The sequence below is a fragment of the Polypterus senegalus genome, chromosome 8, assembly GCF_016835505.1.
Source record: "Polypterus senegalus isolate Bchr_013 chromosome 8, ASM1683550v1, whole genome shotgun sequence".
NCBI classification, from domain to species: domain Eukaryota; kingdom Metazoa; phylum Chordata; class Cladistia; order Polypteriformes; family Polypteridae; genus Polypterus; species Polypterus senegalus.
This window is the reverse complement of record NC_053161.1, coordinates 81,090,326-81,114,725: the sequence shown is the minus strand read 5'-3', so window position 1 is coordinate 81,114,725 and position 24,400 is coordinate 81,090,326. Positions and strand designations below refer to the sequence as shown.

The following is a 24,400-nucleotide window of genomic DNA, read 5'->3' as shown; positions in this document are numbered from 1 at the left end:
CTTATGTTGTTTAATGTGCTATCGTATAATTTCACTATGTTGGTTTTGGACAGGGAAGGCAAAAAGAATACATTTGAATGCAAGTGATTGTGAAGGCCTCCTTCAAGATAATAGGGCGACATCTTCTCTCACCCAGCCTGTATATGGTTGTGACTTCAATCTGTCTCATTGTAATCTTCTCCCCAAGCCTCGGACTAGGAGACGGAAAAGAGGTATTTTTGAGGTTATTGATGTTAAGTTGTATAATACTGTTATCATAGAGACATTTTATCACATCAAAACAGACTTTAACTGCAGTTCGACTTCTAGTTTTTAGTACAGAAGTAACCTTTCTTTATTCATTCTGCCTGCCTTCCGTAGCTCAGATTTTGCACAAAATATATTGTTGGAGGAATTTCTATATTGTGTTTGTGCTTGTATGTACAGTGCCCTCCATAATGTCATAAGACAAAGGCACATTTTTTTCCCCTCGGCCCCATACTTTAAAGTTACAAATGAAATTGTTCAGTTGTGATTAAAGTGCACACTATAGACTTTAATTCATGGGTGTTTGCATACAGTACATTTCGGTCACACCATGTAGAAATATCATTTTTATACATGGTCCCCCCATTTTAGGGCACCATAATATTTGGTTCAGTTGGTCTCGCAGGTGTTTATGATTCTGCATGTATGTTTCATTGCTTCATTAGTGTAGACATAAGATACCTAAGCTTGATTCTACCCTTTGGTGTCTGTAGTTGCCAGAGAGCTGTGCCACTGAAAGTCAAATAAGCTATTCATTCTGAAGCTGAGAAACAATAAGAAAAACCAATAGAGACATCAATAAAACCTTAGGATTACTTAAATCAGCTGTCTGGAATATCAACGTCCTGGTGAGCTCAGTACTCACAAAATGAGATTGGTATTCCAAGGAAGAGCACCACTGCTGATGACAGAACAATCCTCACTATGGTAAAGAAAATGCCCTAAACATCTGACAGGATGGGCAGATTGCTTTTTGTCAAATAATACTGAAAAGAACCTGCAGAATTCTGGGAAAAGGTTTTGTGGAGAGATTAGACAAAGTTATCAGAGTGATGATAAGAACAAAGTGTGGAGACAAAAATTAACTACCCAAGATCCAATGTATGCAACTCATCTGTTAAACATGGTGGTCGGCGTGTTATGACTTGGGCATGTACGGCTGCCACAGGTACTGAACCACTTGCCTTCATTGATGATGTAAGTGCTGGTGGCTGTTGCACAGTGAATTCTGAAGTGGACAGAAACATTTGCGCAAGTTCCAGTAAATGCCTGCAAACTCAGTGAATGGCACTTCATCCTAAAACTAGATGATGATTCAAAACATAACTGCAAAGACAACACAGAAGGTTTTCAAAGCTAAAAAATGGAAAATTCTTGGATGGCCAAACCAGTCACTTGAATTAAATCCAATTGAGGATGCCTTCCATATACTGAAGAGTAAACATAAGGGAACAAGCCTCTAAAGCAGGCAGGAGCAGAAGATGGCTGCATTAGTGGCTTGGCAGTACATTACCAGAGAACATCCTCAGCACCTGATGATGTCTATGAATCACAGACTCCAAGCAGTATTGCATGCAAAGGGATATACAGTGAAGTACTAAATAAAGTATGTCTGCTCTAATATACCTCCCATTGCTATGTCCCAAACATTATGGTGCACTGAAATGGGGGACTATGTATAAAAAGTGTTATCTCTACTTGGTGAGAATGAAAATACCCTTAAATTAAAGTCTACAATATACACTTTAATCCCATCTGAATTGTTTAATTTGTAAGTTTAAAGTGTAGAGCAGAGGAGAAAATCAAGGAAAAATGTGTCTTCGTCCCAAACATTATGAAGTGCACAATATGTATGTATGTATGTATGTATATATATTATATTGGAAAAAAGGTTAAAGGTTAATTCCACACTATGAAAGACACAACCTTTTGGCTGTATAGCCTAAATCAGGTGTGCAACTGAAAAGAAGCAAGAAGACTTTGCAATTTTTTTTTTTTTATGGGCTATTGAGTATAGATTGATGGGCAAAATTGCCAAATTTATACATTTAACATTAAATATGTAACACAATAAATATTGATTATACCAGCTAAAGTGTTGCAGGAATTAACTTTTAACAGACCTGTAAATTTCTTTGTAATTCAGACATTCAATTAAAAGGTGATATAATTTTGTATGACGTTGAAGTGATGTGCATTTTGTTTGAATTTTTTTTTTAAAACTATAATTCAAATTTTTAAAATGGGAAGTACTATGTATATTTTATCAAAAACTTCTGAGAATCTGCAGTGTTTCATTTCAGTTAGATTGTTTTCATCCTAGGTTTAAATGAGAGTTTCAAACAGAAGAACATTAAAGATTATTTTTCTTCTCCAATGGAAGAAGATATTACCTTGACGGGAACATCCGATACAGATTACTTGCTTGAAGAGTTGGATGACGACTTCTGGGACTGCAGTGACAACAGAAGAGATCATTTAGATGCCAATTCTGAATCATTTTCCATGCATTTTTTAAAATGTAAAGAAGAAAATCCCCACATATCTGAGGCAGCAGGTTGCAGTTCTTGGATGAAAAAGCCACGTTTTGCTACTGATACACAGGCAATTGTCAACAAAGAATTGTTGAAGGAAGAGGAGACCGAGATGATTATTGATCCTCTCCCAGATGTTTATTATGGACTTGTGGGAGAAAGAAATTTCAAAATGGAGGGAAAAGCCTATAATGTTCAGCTTCCTGAAGAAGTACTTATGATGATATTTAGGTACTTGCCTGCTGAAGACCTGTATCAGAATATCAGTCTTGTTTGCAAGAGCTGGAATGCCATTATTCGTGATCCACTAGTAAGAACTATAATTTTTTTCCCCAAAATAATACTGCATTTTTTATCTCCTGTATGTTTATAATTATCAAAAAGAAGTAGTGTATCATATCAGTGATCTAATGTACTACTGTAGTGTGCAATCAAAAAAATAAAAATAATTAGGTAAAATTATAACAAGCATGCTGATGTAAATGAGAATGTTTTGCAGTGTTTCCTACAGAGCTGATTCACTCAACCTTAATTTTGAATTTAGAATGTACAAGAATGTAAGGGATATCTCAAGTAAAAACCACAGAAGCTTGAGATATTTGGCCCTTTGTTGTAGTGAATGTTAACACATCAAACACAGAATTTACAAAAACGTCTTTACTTGACTGTGTTAATTCTATATTCATGCCATTACCACAGTTTATTATTTTTGTTTTAACTTCCGTTCAAGTTTGTCCCCTGGAAGAAGTTGTATTATCAGTACTGCAAAGGGAAGAGTGACGCTGTTCAAGAAATTGAACAGATTCTTTTGGACAACAGAATTACAAAAGAAGAAGAACTCTGTGTGCCAAACTTTGTGAGGTAAGTGGCAAAATCCACCAAGGATTTCTAATTTGTAAAACTCAAACGTGGCTTTTCCAGATCAAATTTTTAATATTGTGTGTCTGTTAAAATGAACTATGCTTTTCAATCATATTATAAATAATTACTAAAGAGAAAGCAGTATAATTTGCATGTAGCCTGGGTTTGGTGTTCACAGTAGAAAGATACAGTATATACTACAGTGCTCATAAAAAGTATTCACCCCCTTGATTTTTTTTTTTTTTTTGTATTTTATTGTTATACAACACTGAATCACTGGTGGATTTATTTTGCCATTTTTGACACTGCTTAACCGAAACAGACTGTTTAATTTCAAAGTGAAAACAGATTTCTGCAGCATTTTATAAATTAATTATGAATATATAATAATTGCTCACATATGTATTAGTCCGTCGTAGATGTACTTTTGGCAACCATGATTGCCTTAGGTCTGTGTGGACAGGTCTCTGTCAGCTTTGCATATCTGGACCTCGCACATTTTCACCGCTCTTCTTTACTAAACTGCTCATGGTCAATCATATTGCATGGGTATCATGAATGAACAGCCACTTTCAAGTCCAGCCACAAATTCTCAACTGGATTGTGATCTGAACTCTGACTCAGCCACTCAATGATATTAACATTGTCCATTTCCGTTCAGGGGCAACTTGGTGACATCCTTTACCAGTTAATAGGTTCAAAGAGATTTTTTAATGATATTTAAATGACAACGTAGGGTGCCGGAAAATCCACAGAATCATCTGCTTTATGAGAGTCCCAATATGTTGAGAGTAAAGATATTCCTTACGCAATATTCGCAGGTCACCTTTTGTATTCTAAATAATTTTATCATATGATTACAATCAAAACAATTTATATAAAGGACTAGCAATTTTGATTGCAGAAGATAATGTAAGATAAAGTTTGTTCGTCCATCCATCCATCCATTATCCAACCCGCTATATCCTAACTACAGTGTCACGGGGGTCTGCTGGAGCCAATCCCAGCCAACACAGGGCACAAGGCAGGAAACAAACCCCGGGCAGGGCACCAGCCCACCGCAGAAGTTTGTTCGTCAATTATGTAAATTTATTTTCAACATTTTAAATCACGTTGTCATTTAAATATAATTAAAAAATCTCTTTGAACCTAACTATTACCTAACTGGGAAGGAATGTCGCGGAGTTGTTTCTTCACCAAGTTGTTTCTTTGCCGAGTTGACTGTCGCCCAGTTGCCACCGAACCCAGACTACTTCCAGTTTTCTTTAAGGATTTTCCAGCATTTATTTTACCCTCAAAAGCCTTTCAGGGCCAGCTGCAGAGAAGCATCCCCACAGCATGATGCATCCACTGCCAAGTTTCACGATAGGATGGTGTGTTTTTGATAGGGCCCGACTGATAATATCAGGCACCGATAAATTAAGTTGATATTTGGTCTCCACATGTGCATCAGTATCAGTTGAACCTGCACAGATATTAATGATGCTGAAACTCTTCCATGCAAAGCATATTTATCACGTTATTTTTCTAGTTTGATATGCACAATGATAGTAAACTAATTGACTATTAAAATATGCATGGTAAACAATTTATTGTTCTTCTAAACACTAAACTTTACCCACATGCGTCATCCATGGACCTGACAATCTTCTTCTTTCATATTTTTTTATGTTTCCCAACTGCCAAAATACCCACTGCAAAGCCTACTCCAAGTGTGCATAAGGTTTTCAGCTTTTTACTAAAGTTGTATTTGTTTCAGACGTCAGGCACATATCCAGTAAAAAGCAGCAAAAGTTTTACTTTACTTTTAGCTACACAATTGGCACTGTATGCTGCAGCAATTGCTTGATAAAGCAGCTACATTATTAGAATTTTTACATGATTATTTGCCATTATTTTCTTCTCAAAGCAACATGCTGGTCATTATTTGGTGTGATTTTTTTTAAAGTGCCCAGTCTATCAGGTTTTGAAAGAGCAGAGGCTTAGCTTTATAAGGCAAATTCCAGCAATTGCTTAATAATGCAATATATTTATTAATAAATACACAACCACCCACCTGCTGTTTGTCATCAACTCAGTGTATTTTCAAACTTTATGAAACTGTATGTGCAAATAAAACTGGTAAATTGTTTAAAAGCCAAAAAAATATAAAAAAAAATGTACAAATCCCTGGCAAACACAACCCTAGTTGCATAACAATAATAATCTATATTACATAGTAAATATTATACTCACATATATACTGATAAATATATTTCAATATTTAATGCACTCATTAATTGACTAAAAATTTCTTCATATAATCGACAGATTAGAGTACATAATTTAAAAGCTTAGTTGTCAGTGAAGTTTATTCTTCACATTTAAGTCAACATGGACTATATTATTATCTTTTAATAAGCATCAGTTTAACAGTTACACACTTGTGCTGACAGCACCTCACTGAAGATAGAATAACAAATGTCAGATGTCTCTGTGGTTTGTGTGCATTAAAAAACCACTGTGTATGAAAAAACACTTTTTTTTTTTTTTCATTTTTTCTAGGAAAACATAATACTTAGACCCACCAGCAATACTGGTACAATATGTATCAGTAATCAGACATATTTGCTGCCCACGTATCAATGTCATTATAGGTATGAAAAAATCCATATTGGTCTAGCCCTAGTTTTTGATAATGTGCAGTGTTTGTCTTATACCAAAGATGTCATAAGCTCAGTTGTTACATACAATATGGAAATGAGAAATTTTTTTGCATCCTATTTGTGCTCTGGACTGTAATGAGCTGTCTCTCAGAAGACATTTGCTTCATCATGATCTTAAAAGCTTTGTGCATACAGAATGGTGAAGTACTAGAAGTATTAGCACAGCATGTTGAATTGCTATACCCAAGTATACTAACAAAACCAGTGATAACAAAACCTAAAAACCAATTTTTTCTTAATCTGTCATGGTATCACACAAGAACATACTCTTAGGACCACTGCAAAACCTATCACAAACCGTGGCTGTCATTGGAGACAATAGTAAGGCACAAATATGTCATATTCAACACATGTATTTGTTAAGAATATACAGATGTGGATTGAAATCTTTTGAAGTTTAGATACACATTCTTGTCAGTGCTCATGTTGTTGCACCTGTGTTTTTAAAAAGCACAAAAGCTGTAAAAGTAAACTGGAATTCAAAACCTGGTGAATAAGGAGTGTAAGGCCTCCAAAAGGCTTCACTTATAGGCTTTACTGTCCAGGCCAACTCCACTAACCTCCCTCAGGCCTAGCAGGCCAAAAGGGATTGAAACCTTCAAAAGAAATTTGCAAGTTCTGAAAATATATCAAAAAGTCCTGCATGTAGCACAGTCACCATAAACACCAGCTTGTAAAGAAAACGGCCTCAAAAAGATCTTTCTAAAACATTTATTAACAAAAAAAAAAAGTAATAGAAAAATGAAAAGGAAGGCTTCACGAAGCAAAAAACAGCAAAAATAAAGTCCCAAAAGAACACAGACTTTGAACAGAAGGTGACTGGAAAAGAGTATGTATTATGCTTTCTTGCAGACAACACTTGTATTTGGTGTGTTTTTAGTTTAGAAGACAACTGAGGACCTGTAAGGCATTTGTCTCTCATGCTACACACTCTTGATTTTCTTCTCCCCTTATGCTGTTGCCCATCTAGGCATTCCCTTCTTTTTCTGTCCTGGTTAGATTCAGTCCACCCTGTTCACTCAAGACAGTAGTAGGCACATTTGTATGAAATTTCAATGTCTTGGCAATCTGTCGCATTCAATAACCTTCATGCTGCAAAAAAATAGACTGACGCGTTTCTTAAAAAATGTTTCATTTTGAACCAAGATTTTTAGGAATGTCAGTACTTTGTAACACAAGTAAACAGAATAACAGGTTTCAGTTGTGCTGATGGAGCTAGAAAGGTTTCTCTAATAGCCAGTTAGCATTAGCACATGACTAATCAAGGATAAACTAAGGGAGTGTATCATTTGGACACTGAAGGAACTGAGGCTGGAAATTAGGTTTTGCAGCCATATGTAAATAATACATTAAAAATCACTGTTTTAACCAGTAATGGCCATTATACACACAAGTAATGCCTTGGCTATATTTTTAAATCGGTTTAATGGTATCTTGATAAAAAAAGGTTGCAATTTCTATGAAAACATGAAAATTTCTGGGTGACCCCAAACCTTTGACCAGTACTATATATTTGCTTAAATTACAAATTAAGTAGTCGCAGATGGATGTACCAAAAAACTGAGGAGTCATAGTCAAATGTTTTGTGTACTGACTTTACAGCCCTGTCTGTGACACTGATCAATATATAGAAAATGAGTGAGTCGATGTATATTTTCACCTTCTGTTATTGCTTATGACATAAATAGGCTAGTGTTTACTATTATTAAAAAAGAGTCATTTTCCTCGTTTTTAAATTATTAATAGTTCCAGATGGAATTTACCGAGTATAGCAATATAGCAATTCTGAAATTCATGACATGAGAGAAACGCTACAGAGACCCAACTTTCGATGTTAAACCTTGTCTGATTTAATGAATATCAAACCTTTCCTCACCTAATTTGCACACTTTTTTTTTTTTTTTAGGATTTCCTTGCTAGACCTTCTGTTCAAAGCAATGTAATATATGAAAGTTTCTCTTCCTGCTGTGCCTTCTGTCTCATTTTATAAAATAGCCATTTTGTATGATCTTTTTTTTAATTTTTTTTTTTATTATTTTTTTTTGAAGATATATATCCATGATGAAACAAAACTTTCGTGTTCAACTTGAGAGAGTATACGAGTGTTTGAAAGGTCATACATTATTTGTTCAGGCTGAAATCAGCTTGCAGAACATAATGCCAGAACTTAATAAAGACGAAAAGGTATGTACCTCTGTTGAACTGAGTTTGCTGAAGAATTCTTTAAAGTCCTAGAAATATCAGTGCCTGTATTTCATTTTTATGAGGGAAGGATTCATGCATGTCATAATGTATTGGAAAGGTTTATAGATTTGAGGGTAATTTAAAAAAAAAAAAAAAAGATGATTATTGTGAACTGGTTAACTTAATGCCATATGTGTGTGTATCACATTTTTAGTGGCATTTTTTTTTATTTTGTGACTAAAAAATAAATATTGCTTACAATCAATGCTAAAAAAACAAAATGCAAACATTATTATATCAGTGCACCTTAAATTAGTAAATTCCAAGATTATTCAGAATACTTTAAATAACAATGTCTCATTTCCAAAAAATGTTTATGTGCTGCTGTTAATACATTAAATATTGTATCATTAGACGGGTCTATTCTCCTGCTTCACAGTAGTGTTAAAGCTAAACCACATGAATGTTCAATTCTGGATGACTTTTTTAACACTGCTCCATAAATTTTATTTTGGAATAAACATATAGACTAGCCCAGTCTTCCAAGATAAGTTTTACTTGTTTCAAGTGTAGCTGGATCATTGTGCGCACATCTGTTTTATGTGTTTTTCTCCTGGACGTCTGATATCCTTCTATACCCCAGAAGAATGCAGGCTTAGTTTTCTGGACAACTTCAAACTAGCTTTGGGTGAGTAAGTGGGGATGAGCTTAAGAGTGGCAACCCACCTATAGCTGAATCACAACTGTAATTGCTGAGACTTGCACTGGCACCATACAACCTTGAACTGAAGGTAGCTAGCACAATGGATGGAGGATAGACAGACAAACAGCCATGTCCATTACATTTAAGAGGATGACTCTGTACCCTTGTGGGGGTTGTGTATGGGTTCTTTATTAGAAAGCAATTCATCTTGGCATCTGATTCCCTCATTCAGCCTTGACACTACAAGATAACATGGGTGCTACTCACAGATCATTTGTTATGACATTGAGCCTTTAAGACTGAACAGTTTATTAGAACTTGAAATTTGGTCCAGGATTGTGGGTATCCTGCACAAATTAAATAATTCCTTAATATGCCAATTCAGTGCATATATTAATTAGCACTCTTTCTTGGTTGTTGCAAAAATATTCAACATCTTTTTCAAACAGCTATTTTATAATTGTGCTAATTTATTACTTGGGAATTAATAAATTTTTTCATTGTGCACATTTTTTTAATCTCGTATCCATATGCCCCGCCTAGTGCAGTTGCCCTTGACTGGAGCATGGAGCTGCAGAATTCGTCTGACTGCACTGGAGGAATCAAAGCCAGGGTGCGGTACCCTTTTTTTAAACTGTGCTTTAGAAGAGGCTAAAACAAATTGAAGTATATTCTTGTGGTAACATCATAACTAAAATTTGTGAAATTGACTTGGATTGTTTCACAAATTCATATTCAGTTTCATACCTTTTCAATTTTACAAACTAACCGCTGGCAATTTAAGGCTGTTCATTAAGATCTGTGATCATCATTTCTTTATAATGTTTAAGGTTGGCTGACTGCCTTTAAACCTTACTTTTGAAAAGTAAATTCAGTGACACAAATAAATAATGAAAAATGCTCAAGGACATGTGGTGCAGAGGGCATCACAGCATCCCTTTTGGTTGGGATTAAAATTGAGTAGTATTATCTGCATGAGCTAACCTTGGCTACAGCAACAAAATGATCATTTGAAATGCCTGGTGAAAAGCAGATCATCGAAAAACATTTGAGCTTACATCTCTGGTATTTGCATTTTTTACCAATTAGCAGTAGTAAAAAAATCCCTTTGGAAAATAAAACTGTTATTTGACACACTAATAGAGAAATTCACTAACATTGGTCATTGCTGCAGTAGGGCTAGACATGGACTGTGTTATAGGTCTATATGGATCATGTATGCATACTGTATAGCCGTTGTAGTTGGCAGCACTCCTTACCACAGCCAGCTCAAGCATTAAAAAAAATTGCAGTAGATATACTTACATTTAAGGCAGCCACCTAACTCTAAAAAGAAGGACATTTTAGCAGAAAAGTAATGACTTTGTAGGACGCTTTCCCTTATGATAACACAATTCTTAATTTTCTCTTTTGGTCTTGTAATAGTTCATGTCAATCTCAAAGAAAATGTGTTAAGTTCACTGGCAAACTAACAGGGCGATTCACTAACATCTACATAGTCATTCTTAAACCCACTTACTCAATTCAGAAGAGCAGGAAGCAAGAGCTAGTCATGGTAGCACTGGACACAATGCAGGAGAGGGGCATGGACAGGGTACCAGTTTTTCGTGGGTTCCACTCATACGCATACTCACACTTTACTGGGACCATTTAACCATTCTGCACAGCTTTGAGAACATAGGAGGATTACTGAAGTACCCAGAAGAACAGCACAGAGATGCTAGGAGAACATGCAGACTCCATGCAGACAATCAGGTGCTGTACTTTAACCTAGCATGCTGGATCAGTAAAGTTTTTCTTAGCATATTTTATAGTACATTCTGTGAATTGTTTTATATTACTCTGCTGATGCAGTTTTTTTTCATGGCAAGTCTGGATTTTCGGCTAAATCTGAGTGGAAATCTGTATAAAATAATGAATTACTTAAAGTTAGAATAGCAGAAATAACAAACTATCTAAAAGTCTGGGTTCTATCTTTATCTACTCAAAATGTTATAATCTATAGTAAACATCAGAAAGAGCAAGTTATGACATGTATATTCATACTTGAGGCTTTTTTAAAGTGCTTATTAAACTATGGGTTTTACCCCCACCCCTATCCCCCCACACAGTCTGAAATCCCCCCTAGTATTAAGTTTAAAGAGGGATATTCTCCCAAATTTATGAATTTTAAGGCCTGATTTATGTATTTAGACACCTGCATGATTTTCATTTAGCTGTCATCAGAATCCGTAGGTGTAAGCTGTTGAAAGGTTTACATATTTCTTAACGTATACATAAACATATTTTTCTGTCCTTTCCCTTTGGAAGCATTTGTTTAAATTAAAGCTATACTTAAAACTTTACAGTAAGCAGAAAAAAGGCATTATGATATATATATATATATATATATATATATATATATATATATATATATATATATATATATATATATGTTACATTTAATTATCATAATATTTTCAGAAAGAATTGCTCAGCTTAGTTCAAAAATTATAGTCACCCTCTGATTGAAGCGCGGGCAGCACGGATGGCGCAGTGGGTAGTGCTGCTGCCTCGCAGTTTTGAGACCCGGGTTCGCTTCACAGGTCCTCCCTGCATGGAGTTTGCATGTTCTCCCTGTGTCTGCGTGGGTTTCGTCCGGGTGCTCCGGTTTCTTCCCACAGTCCGAAGACGTGCAGGTTAGGTGCATTGGCACCCTATTGTGTGTTTATGTGTGTGTGTGTGTGTGTGTGTGTGTGCGCACCCTGCGGTGAGCTGGCGCCCTGCTCAGGGTTTGTTTCTTGCCATGTACCCTGTGTTGGCTGGGATGGGCTCCAGCAGACCCCCGTGACCCTGTAGTTAGGATATAGCGGGTTGGATAATGGATGGATGGATGATTCAAGTGCATCCTGCTTTAATTTCCGGTGTGGTATATCTTCTCTGATTACTAAGTTACATATTCTGTATATAAGCATGTATTACTGTATTTGTGTATTTATTTTTAGTTGGAACCTTTCTATTTTGTTTAACTGTACTGTAGTAGGGATTTTTGCATTTTAATCTGTATTTCATTTATGTTATGTTTTATTAGCAGGATAATTTTGTCTAATACATGTTTTGTTTATTCTTTTTCTTCAAGGCACAGTATGTCTGGGCTGTTTTGGTGGTTATCGTATTACTTTCGGATGGAGTCAGAGACATCCAGAGACTGGTGGCTGTTTTGAACCAACCAAGCTCCACCCTCAGTCTAGCTGGGATTTCTGAAATTTTGTATCACATAGCAGTTTTGCTCTTTGCAATGAAAAAACTTGGAATCAACATCAGCAACAGGTATGGTAAATGTACTGTAAATAGTAAAGGAGCAATTTTCTTACATGTAGTTATTATTCACTGCATACTTGCTTTTTCAATGAATATTGCAATTTATGATGTTAACTGTACATATTTTCCACTTGGGGTAAGAAAGTTAAATTTGTCTAATTGTTCTCGTCATATGAGAGCTTTTCTATTGCCTTTAGAATTATCCATATCACTCTTTGTGAATTATTTGCTATGTAGTAGTCGGCCTCAGACTGTGCAGGTACATTCTGTGTCTGTTTATAGATTAACAAGCCCTTTCCAAGCATACCTGTGTCAATGATAATCAATTTATTGTGTACTCTAGCCCTACTTGTAATCTGCTAATTCTTATACAGGACTCTTGAGCAGTAGACATGTGCCAACAGTAATGCCCAATTATAAAAAGTATTCTTAAAAGGATTAATGAGCTTGAAATGTCCACACATATTTAGCTCTGTGTCATTCATTTGACTGGCCTTAAAGCTGCTTTTCTCAATAATATCATTCCCATTTTGAAACACTTTATAGATGTGAGAAGAGCACTGGTCAAATACATTAATCTGACCAACATCATTAGTTGCTTGTTATACTTTGCCTTAACAAAAATGTGCTTGGTTAAGAATACAAGTTTTAAAATCAATATTGCTGAGAATCATCTGTCATAATTAGTGACCCTTACAAAACAGCAATATGGTGCTTATTTCCGCATTTTTGGAGCCAGTGAAGCTCCAATATGAAAAGAAATTTGCAGTGATCTGGCAAAATACTCTAAAAGAAGATACAGTGCCTGCAATCCATATGACTCTGAGGACACTGCTTGTTTTCTCTCCCTGAATTATTTGTAAAAGCTGAAAGAAACCCCCATAACTAGGTAATTTGTCTTAATAAACAGTAATTTAGACGTAACTGTTTTGCCACCTTTACTGTAATAACCACATAATTTTAAAATCAAAATGTTAATTTTATTCAGTTGATTTTCATCAGATACAGTAATGTACCGTCAGAGTCTAATTTACTTGTGGATATACTTATGGGGCTTCAAACTGCCACAGTGTTTAAATCTGAATTATAATTATGCATTGTTGTATCCAACAAGGTTCCATTACAATCTATATTATGTTTTGCACCTGATGGAGAATGCACCATTCGGCTTTGATGTGCTTCAACAACCAACTGAAGGTTCAAATCACGTTAAAGGAAGAGACAGAGATGGGTATGTATAGAAATGTGTGCGAAAGAAGCAAAAAATTACATAAAAAGGAGTTGGGTTCCTAACCATGTATTTGTCATTTAATTGAAGGTTGTTTGTTTAGATAAAGTCCTAGGGTCTTTAGAATATAGCTGGTCGGGTTATGGAGGTGGACTCAACTTGACTGCTTTCTTGTCAAATGACAATTACTACTTGTGAGGTTCATCTTTTATGTTGTCTGGAGTAGAAGTTCAGGAGAGAAGAGATACTGGATATGACATCATGGGAATTTCTCTACTCTGACAACATGAGTGGAAATTGTGATTGCAGATGGTGCAGCCCCTTCTCCAGTCACACCATTGTACCGGGAACAATGCCCCTGTGCTCACATTTGTGACATGCCATAAAATGTTATTTTCTTAGTTCTGTAGCAAGCAGGTGTTATTCACTGGTAAGTTGTTAAAAGACACGTCCATTCATAAACATCAGTAGTATCATTTCAAACTTAATCGTGAATTTTGTATGTTTTTCAACTTTTTTTATTTTTTTCACAATGAAATCTTACCATGCATCTTCAGAGTCAGACTTAAATATTAAATTAAAGAGTCAAGGAACTACATCAGAGTATGGATTGAAAATTAAAGAGTGTTAATATAGAAAGATTTCTATTATACTGAAAAATAGTCTTATGGATAAGTAGGAAGTCAACTTCACCTCATCTATGAGGAAAGTTTGGATATGGTAAATATGGTAAATAATTACTGTATGGAAGTACAGTATTCAGTATGTATAATAAAGCTACATGTTACTTTTTTTTTTTACTTTTACATTATGATCAGTCAGAGTACTAATACTGAATGAACAGCTTTGTCAGGTTGATTTGCATTATATTTTACTAATAAGAACTATAGCCAGATGGAGGCCTTTTGGACTTCAAGGAAGATGCACTTCACTCTTAGAGATACATTTTTCTTACAACTGCACGGAACCACACATCTGATTAATTTCCTAGCTTTCAGAGAGCTGATAACGGACATTAAACAAAAGCATATGAGTCCATATTTCTTTTAGAGCATGGTTGGTGTTATTCTCCTATTGTGAAAAATTGGCAGCCAACAACCCAGTTGTATTTTACTCTTTTCCACAAAAGACAAGAGGATACAGCATTTTGGATTATAGAATACTTAAATACTAACTACCCAGAAAACATAGTGTGGTCTGATGAATGCTTTTTCCTGATTTATGCTAATTATAAGACCAAGATTTATAGACGCTGCACTACAGAATGTCATCTTTGTTTTTGTCCAAGGACAGATTTGAGGTCTTCTAAGGAAAATAGAGGGCCAGATTGCTGTTAAAGACGGGAGTATTCTTTGTGTGTAATACAATGATATGAGCTTCTTTCCAAACATTAAGGACTTGCATAGCGTGGATGTAATGCCGTTGTACTATTCAGAGGCCATCTTATTGACTAATAATGGACTCCATTTGTAATGTGAAGATCCCCAAAGCTAGTGAAGCATTTTCTTCCTTATTGGATGAATATTGTATCATGCTTTACACTTTTTATACCATAGTATAAAAGAAAACAGAAAAAGGTAAGCACATGTATCAGAGGAATTAGTCATTAAAGAAGGAAGTAAGGCTATCCTAGTCAGAGAAGACATTCTCATGTCATCTCGTGTTAGTTATCCAAATGCAAGCAATTGCATCAAATATGAAGTTTGTCTCCTTTCGATTGCACCAAATTTTAGATCCATTTTGATCCCAGATCAGAGAAACTTTACATTACATTTCACTAGAACTGGTTTGTCTAGGTATTTGGCTTAGCCATCACAGCAAACCTCACATTGCAAAATGCTTATTTTTTTTATTTCAGTGTGATGCCAGTCTCTGAAATTTCATTTACCCATGAGCAGAAAAAAATCCTGAATCATGATATTTCAGATGGGCATGTAGTGAAAATCATGGCATTTGCAGGTGAGTTCCTGGAAAAAGGAGATAAAAATTTCAAGTAGGTGGTAAACCAGCAAAATAGCTGGACTTATCTTCTTTAGAAAAATTTCACGAATACATTTTTTGAGATTTTTTGGTAACATTTCTATAGCTAGTTATGATTTTATTTTGTACTATTTGTTTTATTGTCTTGTTTTGCAACTTTTCAAATGTCTTTTCATCTAAACAAATGCACTTTACTTAACTATGCAAATATGCTGAGGTGCCTCCAGCAATTGAAAGCTGGCTTGGCCGGTTAAATGTAGAGTGGACAATCTTCTGATCAGTTCTATACTATATATTAAATGAAAACTGTGAAAAGTTAAGGTATGTCTATGCAGCTGTAGGATAATGGTTAATGCTTTCATGCTTCTAATTGTATTAAATGTATTTTTTTTTAGGTACTGGGAAAACTTTCACATTAATTAAATATGCCCAGCAGAGACCCCATCTTCATTTCTTATATGTTGCTTTTAACAAGTCCGTAGCAGAGCAGGCTGCTCGTACATTTCCTCCAAATGTAGACTGCAGGACCATTCATTCCATGGCTTATCAGGCAGTGGGAAAAAAGTAAGACAGTAAGAGAGGTATATGGGTGATCCTGTTCCCTCAATGAACATGTTAAATCTTTGAATGGTTTCTTTTACACTATTATTAAACTTTTAAAATATTTATTTAGCTATCAAGATCCAACAACCTCTGCAACCTGTCTGGAATAATTTTATATGTTATGTTCAAATACCTTATTTGATATTTTAGAAAAGTTTGTAGACTCTTTAAATCTTTTTGTTGAATTTGACTTTTTATATTACTAAATTACATGCAGAACGGTGGTAAATTCTGCATCCCCATGGATTCCTTGTCCAGGGTCTGAATCCCTCAAACAGTTGTTCTGGGTGTGGTGTTTGCACAGCTTGTCTGAGTGAGTTTTTCTCCAGAGTCTCCAGTTTCTCCCTTATCCCCAAAGTTGTGCAGGTTAATTCACAATTCCAAATTGTAAGTGAGCCTTGCAATAGAATAGCATCCTCTCCAGGCGTTTCTGTTATTTTATATATCTGATATTTATATATTTTATATCTTCTTTTCCCTCAAGCATTTCCATCCATCCATCCATTTTCTAACCCGCTGAATCCAAACACATGGTCACGGCGGTCTGCTGGAGCCAATCCCAGCCAACACAGGGCACAAGGCAAGAACCAATCCTGGGCGGGGTGCCAACCCACCGCAGGACACACACAAACACACCCACACGCCAAGCACACACTAGGGCCGATTTAGAATCGCCATTCCACCTAACCTGCATGTTTTTGGATTGTGGGAGGAAACCCACGCAGACACGGGGAGAACATGCAAACTACACGCAGGGAGGACCTGGGAAGCGAACCTGGGTCTCCTAACTGCGAGGCAGCAGTGCTACCACTGCGCCACCGTGCCACTCCCCTCAAGCATTTAATCATAATGTAATTGGCATGTTGTGTCAGGTCAGGTCAGGTTGGGGAGCATGCAGTGGTACAGTGCCTCACTGCACCATCCACATGACAAAACAGCTTGGAATCCTGGTTGGCAAGGCAAACACTCGATCATTTTTACAGAATAGTTACTTAAGGTGAGGTCAGAGAATGGGAGAGGAGGCAGAACACGCCCTTAAGCGAATCTGTGAAGAATCTTGATGGACATTTTCCTAACAGTTTCTCAGGATAGATAAATAGAACTTTTTGTCACCAGAACGAAATTTGCCTTTTTAAAGAAGGTCAAGTGAGAAGTTAAGCAAAATGACAGCTTTTATTGAGTAAGTAAAAAGATTGCAATATGCAAGCTTTCGAGGCAACTCAGGCCCCTTCTTCAGGCAAGGTGGGCCTCTGTTACCTCGAAAGATTACATATTGCAATCAGCACAGCGATAAGAGATTGAATATATTGTTCGGATTTAAACTTTAAGTCGGAGACTTGTAGATCTTCTAATTCATGTTGTCATCAGATAAAAGTAGTGTTACCTCCCAATGAAGAGGCATATTCATGAGAATTAAAAGATTTGTTGTTTGATGAAAGTGAAGTCCACATATGCGAGCGACAGAGACCGGGGGGGGAGGGGTGGTTTGGCGGACAAGGCCCTCTAGTATGTGTGTGTGTGTGTGTGTGTGTGTGTGTGTGTGTGTGTATAAATATATTGTGGAACTAGCCTTGGACACAGACAGGTAGACATGTTTAATCATCACCACCACACGTTTATTTACACTAATATTTACAGTCACTATGTGCACACACAAACCCCCAAAACTCCCCAAAGTCCAGGCCTCACACACTCTGCCTTATTCTTCAGACAGCCTCCACTCTCTTCTTCCAGCTCTCGTCCTCTCCTCACCTAACTCCAGCCCTGAATGAAGGGAGGCGGCCCCTTTTATAGTCACCCGGATGTGCTCCAGGTGCTTCCCGGCCATCTTCCACTGGCACTCCCCAGTGTGGCGGAAGTGCCAGGCTGCACACCCGGAAGCCCTCTGGGTGTCCCTGGTCCTCTTCCCCAGCACTTCTGGGTGTGGCGGAAATGCTGAGGTCCAGGGCTCCAAAGGCAGCGGAGCGACCACGGGCCCCTCCAGAGTTGAGCTTCCAAGCTCTCTACCCGTGGTCCCCAAAGCAACCAGGGCGGTCACCCCCTCTTGGTCTGGAGGAGGTACAAGCCCACCTCCGGTCCTCTTGGGCGTCCTGGCTGGGCAGCCGCCCCAGCCATTTGCCACAGTGCCCCATTGCCAGCAAAGACCCGTCCGGTGAAGCAGCCCATCCCGCGAGAGCTGGTCCCCAACGAAGCGGGTCCCACTACTTGTCCAGGGTCCGGTCTTGCAAAGCAAACAGAAACAGGGGCAGAGCCGCTGCCTGGACGCCACCTCCTGGCGTCCCTCTGCGCCACGCACTGGCAGCGCTCCCTTCTCTGACCGGCACCCCCTCCGCTGGTCCGTGCCCCTCTTGTTGGATCAACCAACGGGACCGTTTGCACTCCTGCAATCTCTACTGACTTTGAGGCTTCCCTCTACCTCTGCAGAGGGTAGCCCTTCTCAGGACATGAACAGCCTGTCTCACATCCACCCTTATCAGAGGAGCTGGCATGCGTCCCTCGATTCCTCCTCTTTCTCTGGAACGCCTTGACGGTCTGAGTCTCCTTATGGCATTAAAAAACGACTCTGTCCCATCTGCGTCTCAATGGAACGACGCGAGGCCGTCGCAGGCTCGGGGCGTAGGGTGCTAGGACCCGGGGCACTCATCAGACCCCGTCCTACCAGCCCTCTTGATCTGCCCCCCCTCACCACGTGCGCAGCACCTGCCGCCATTTCCATTGTTGGAGATTGCCCTACTTGGTTCCAGTCACGAGTTTCACGGGCACTTTCGGTGGGACCTCACTTATGCTGTACGGGGTCGGCTCTACTCGCCTTCCCCGCCGTACTACTCCGGCCAAAGGATCCAGCGTCATGCCGTTCTGCCGCAGCACGCAGTGTCTGTAATGATGCGACCGCCTTCCCCTCCAGCTTCAGCAACTCTGCACAGAGAGCACTCAGCACCTGCAATAATGGCCCTATAGACTGAAGGCACTCCTCCAGTTCACGCAGGACCACAGGCAAGGACAGGAAGTTAGGCGACGGTGAGCTTACCTGTCTGTCAGCAACACATGTCGGCTGCTTCCTGTGGGTCGTTCCCTCCGGCCCAATCGGGTCTCTCCCTGGCACATGATGGACATTCCTTGGTTCCGCCTCTCTTCAGTCATCGGCGGGCACGCAAGACACACTGTCCAATTGCGTGCCTGTCAAAGGAAGCGACTTCCAGTCCACGACCATTTTGGTCTCCCTCCTGGTGCCGTGACGAGCCTCGCTTTCTTAGAGACTGCAACTCCTCTCCGGCAGTTCTCCCTGATGTCGCCGCGTCAACGAAGCACCGCGGATCGACCTGCACCTTCCACTGATGCGGATGCGGGCAGCCCCTGCCTGCAACACAGAAAACACACGTGGCCCACCAGGGCCGGTTGCCGGCAAGCAGGGAACTTGCCTCCCGGGTCCCATCTGTCTGAGGAGACGTTCTCGGCGTGGCCTCCGTCGGTGACAGGCCATCCCGGGCACCTCCAGCGACGCCCCGCTCGCAGGAGCCCGCTGTCCTCTTGCTCTGCCTGTTGTCTTTTCTCACCATGGGGGAAACAGCTCTTCTGCAGACCGGTGGCGGTCCGTGGGGCAAGTCCCTCTTGTGGGGCTGTGTGCAGGCTGCTCCCCTGCTGTGCCGGGCCATCCACAACATTATTTTTTTGTACAGGTCCTTGCCTTGAACCAGAAGGAGCATCCTGCCGACTATGCCAGTGTGGAACTAGCCCCGGACATAGACAGGCACACATGTTATTAAGCACCTCCACACGTTTATTTACAGTTTCTACTATTTACAAGACAATAAGTGCAACACAAAAACCCCAAGACTTCTCCAAAGTCCAGGCCTCTCACACTGTCTCTGCCTTCCTTCAGACTGCTTCCACTCTCTTCTATGAGCTCTCGTCCTCTCCTTACCCAACTCCAGCCCTGAATGAAGGGAGGCGGCCCCTTTTATAGTCACTCGGATGTGCTCCAGGTGCTTCCCGGCCATCTTCCACCGGCACTCCCCAGTGTGGCAGAAGTGCCAGGCTGCGCACCCGGAAGCACTCTGGGTGTCCCTGGTCCTCTTCCCCCCAGCATTTCCAGGTGTGGCGGAAGTGCTGAGGTCCAGGGCTCCGAAGGCAGCAGGGTGCCCCCTGGCGGCAACCACGGATTTCTACAGCGTTGAGCTTCCAAGCTCTCTACCCGTGGTCCCCAAAGCAACCAGGGCGGTTGCCCCCTCGTGGTCTGGAGGAGGTGCAAGCCCTCCTCCGGCCCTCTTGGGCATTCCGGCTGGGCAGCAGCAGCCCCAGCCATTCGCCACAATATGAAAAAAAATATATATATATACACACACACTCTCACACACTGGCTGTGTAAGCCCATGCTGTAAAAAGCCCGGGCTTCTAGAAACTATGGAAATTGTTAGAAAAAAAATTGAAATGCAGAGTTGCCGGTTTCGCGTTGCGGATGTGCTTGCCCCACTTGTCTATCAGCAGCTAAGTGAGTTTTTCTCTCGTTTCTCTTACCTTGGCGGTTTCACTTTTGCGACGGAGTCGCTTTGTTTCAGCTTCATGCTGCAGCCTCGTACTACTTTCTTCTTCTGACTCGTTAACTTTGGGCTGCCTTGCCGGCTCTTTGAGCTTCATGCTGTAGCCTTACAGTTCTGGACCGCCTCGCACTTCTGTGCCAGACATGCAGACACACACACTTCCATGCGTAGATATTTATATATAAGTTATGTATATACAGTATATTTCAATATAATTGAACAACATTGATATGTTGGTAACTACGTCTGGCTGAAGATTGCTATTACGGATAAAATACATTTTGTACGAACTGTAATGAGGCTGGGTTCGCATTAAGTTATACTACATTATAACCTTGCATCCCAGTCTTTCATGGAAGTGCTTATTACCATATAAATCCTTAGTAGTACTTGAATATCTAACAGCAAGTTATCATAAAAGTAAGTAAAGCCTTAGGTAAGTCTGTGTACTGCAGGTTCTCTTTTTTTTCTTTTGTGTGTGATTATCTTTGTTAATTTGTTTTATTTTATTATACTAAACAGTAACAGTAAACTGCATACACGTGTGGTCTGTACTAACATGTACTATATTCCTTAGATTTTTTTAATTTACTTTTAAGATACTTTGAAAAGCACAATTGCACATTTAGTACTAGTTTATGCATTTGGTTTTCTCTGTTAGCGTAATGCTTAAATTTATAGTTTTTTCAATCACTGCAACAAAACATTTAATTCCTTCAGAAAATATTGATATTACCATTTTTACTTTCTAAAATGTTTGAAAAATTAAATGTTGTGTGATATTCATTTGACAGTATGTGCTACAAGCAATAATTTACAATAGAAGAGGACAAAGTCACAACTTTTACATATTTGCTGCATTTGATATTTGCAACAAAGAAGTATACTGAAAGTGATAAATAGTGAAAATAAACATTTTTACAAACAATAAAATAGTGAAATACTGTACAGCACTGCATCATATGAAGTGATTATGAGTCAGAAGTAATGAGAACTATAAAATGGGTCAGCACAAAAACGAATGTACAGTAACATATTTTTACCATGCACATCTGTTCTTAAAGCATTCAGCTTGCAACAGATTTTTGTCGACCACACCTTATATTTTTTCTAACTATGAATCATGGGCAGAATCTCCTTATATAGTATTCTACTCAATGTAAATTGTAAGTGGGAGTAACATAAAAGAAAAATGATAGGTGTGACAGGCCATATTCAAAGACGAGGTTTACTTACCTCAGCAGTGACATTCATGTCTCTGGCGACTCTTTCTATGAAGTCAGTAGATGCATTGTCCAAGTATTTAGAGTCCTGGTGCTTCCTGTCTTGCTATAAGGTTGCGAGACATGGATGCTATCCAGTGACCTGAGATGAAAACTGAACTTCTTTTGGTACTGTGTCTCTTCGAAGAATCTTTGGGTACCGCTGATTTGACTTTGTGTTGAATGAGCGTTTGTTCATGGAGTCCCAAATGAGGCACATTAACTTCATTGTGAGGAAGTGTCAGTTATGGCACTATATGGCCATGTGGAAAGATTCCCCGAGGGTGATCTGGCTTGTAGGATCCTCGTTGTTGAAGACATGAGTGGCTGGACCAGGCCAAAGGGATGCCCATTATTACCTGGCTGCAGCAGATAGATGGTCATTTCTAGAGGGTAGGACTGGACCGCATGTCTACCTCGGAGGTTGCAAACCAGGATCCCAAGCTGTTTCGTCGTGTGGTGGGAGCGGGAACACGCTGCACCAGTGCATGCTTACTGACCTGACCTGACCTTCTACTAAGGTGATCTATGACAAGGTTCCACGTTAGAGAAAATTCCATGAAATATTTTATAATGAATGTGATCAATGAAGGGGTTGCTTGAAATGAATATTTAGACATCATTAATACTAAAAATGTATAACCTCTGAGTTAAATGGATAGAATTTTATGAAAAACATAACAGTAATGTGTTGTTGTTCTCCTTGCCAATGATGCTCTGTTCTTAGGTATCAACGTTTAAAGAAGCTTAATATCTTTGGCTTAAAGGCTTTCAGTGTCAATTGGGTTCTGCCTAAAGGAAGAGGTGGATTTGTAAATGCAAAACTTGTCGCACAGACTCTTCAGAATTTCTTTGCTTCCAAAGATGACATCATAAACACACAGCATGTCCCAGATCGTTGCAAAAAAACGCAAGGAAAAGTTGAACTGGTGTCACACCCAGAAAAACTAGTAAGATTTAACTTTTTTTTAAAAAAGTGTTAAAATAGACATCTTTCTTGAAATAGTATAATTTACTTTTTGTCATTTTAGAGTACTTGTTTTCAAGTCTGAGTATGATAAACCTTTTAAGCCAAATAACATACATTTTATTTGTATAATGAACAACCTAAGTTAGTGGAATTGTAAGCTTTGTTATAAATTGTTTGTTTTCTGTAGAATATTGTAGAAGATGCAGATGGTATATGGGAGAAGATGAAACAATTAAAAGAAATGAGAGATTCAGCCTTTCATATGCCTCATGATGGTAAATGTCAGTTTCAAAATCTTTGCTATTTATATATGTGTTCAACAGCATCAACAAAAACAGTTTAAATGCCTGTTGTCTGGCTTTTTCCAGGTTGTTTAGCCACTATACAAGTCCTGTCCAGAATGTCATTCTATATTAAAGTGCCACAGATCACTTAGATTAAGCTCTTATTTCAATGCGGGACTCCTGTATTTTGTTTTGAAGCTGCTGAACTTTTCAGATTACAAGTAGGTTACAATGAAATTGGAAGGATAAAAAAAGTTAAGACAGAAAAAATGTGCTCTATAAATTAATGAAAATGCAATTAACAACCTTGTGGTATTTAAATCTAATTCATTTAAATGACAGTTTAAAACCTCATTATAAAGATTTAATAATTGACACATGTTGTTTTCCCTCCAGGATACCTAAAATTATGGCAACTTTCTCGACCGCGCCTACGCAAATATGATGTTATTTTCATTGATGAAGCTCAAGATTGCACTCCGGGTATGTTAGGTGTATGAAATAACTATTCTGTTTTAACTCCTTTAATCCATTGCCAATGTCAAATTGCTAGGTTTATACATTTACTACACTGATTTCGTAATTCTGCAGGTACCACAATATGAAAAGTACCTATAGTAATTTTGAAGCAGTCCAAAAAAAAAAAGCTAAATTCTTAAGAATAAATGCTACAAATTGAAAAGGATTGAGGTTTAATATTTAGTAGACTATATCAATTAATCATTCCAATTAGTATTATATTCAATACCATCAGCAACATATGCAATCACTGCAGTGGACAAACAATAAAATAATTTATTTTATTGGGCCAAATAGAGATACAAGTAGATTATTGACAGACTCTAAGGGTTATGGGTATGTGTGCAATATGAGATCTTCTTAAAATGAACTACTTCATATTCACATTCTTTAATGGAATGAAGGCCTTGTTCAGGATCCAGGAATAAAAATATTAACAAACATTTACCATTCATGAATGTAAACTTTTCATTTATGTCCAAAAGGCCAAAGTAAGTTTGAATTTTCAATGTTACAAAATACCTTGTTACATGGTTATACAGTAATCCCTCCTCGATCGCGGGGGTTGCGTTCCAGACCCCCCCGCGATAGGTGAAAATCTGCGAAGTAGAAACCATATGGTTGTATGATTATTTTATATATTTTAAGCCCTTAGAAACTCTCCCACACTGTTTATAAATATTCTCCGCACAGTTATACAGT

General features: G+C 38.5%; 1 protein-coding gene across 3 annotated transcripts in view; it reads left to right on the top strand.

The window, feature by feature from the left end:
* Positions 1–24,400, top strand: part of fbxo18 (F-box DNA helicase 1) — a 90,433-nt gene that overhangs the window by 34,619 nt on the left and 31,414 nt on the right. For all 3 annotated transcript variants that reach the window (XM_039761340.1, XM_039761339.1, XM_039761341.1), the window contains exons 3-13: positions 54–212; positions 2,351–2,871; positions 3,292–3,422; positions 8,176–8,311; positions 12,133–12,323; positions 13,429–13,545; positions 15,401–15,501; positions 15,918–16,086; positions 22,653–22,875; positions 23,083–23,170; positions 23,576–23,662. In XM_039761340.1, the coding sequence (XP_039617274.1) occupies positions 54–212; positions 2,351–2,871; positions 3,292–3,422; positions 8,176–8,311; positions 12,133–12,323; positions 13,429–13,545; positions 15,401–15,501; positions 15,918–16,086; positions 22,653–22,875; positions 23,083–23,170; positions 23,576–23,662 (1,923 nt within the window). The remainder of the gene's footprint in view (positions 1–53; positions 213–2,350; positions 2,872–3,291; positions 3,423–8,175; positions 8,312–12,132; positions 12,324–13,428; positions 13,546–15,400; positions 15,502–15,917; positions 16,087–22,652; positions 22,876–23,082; positions 23,171–23,575; positions 23,663–24,400) is intronic.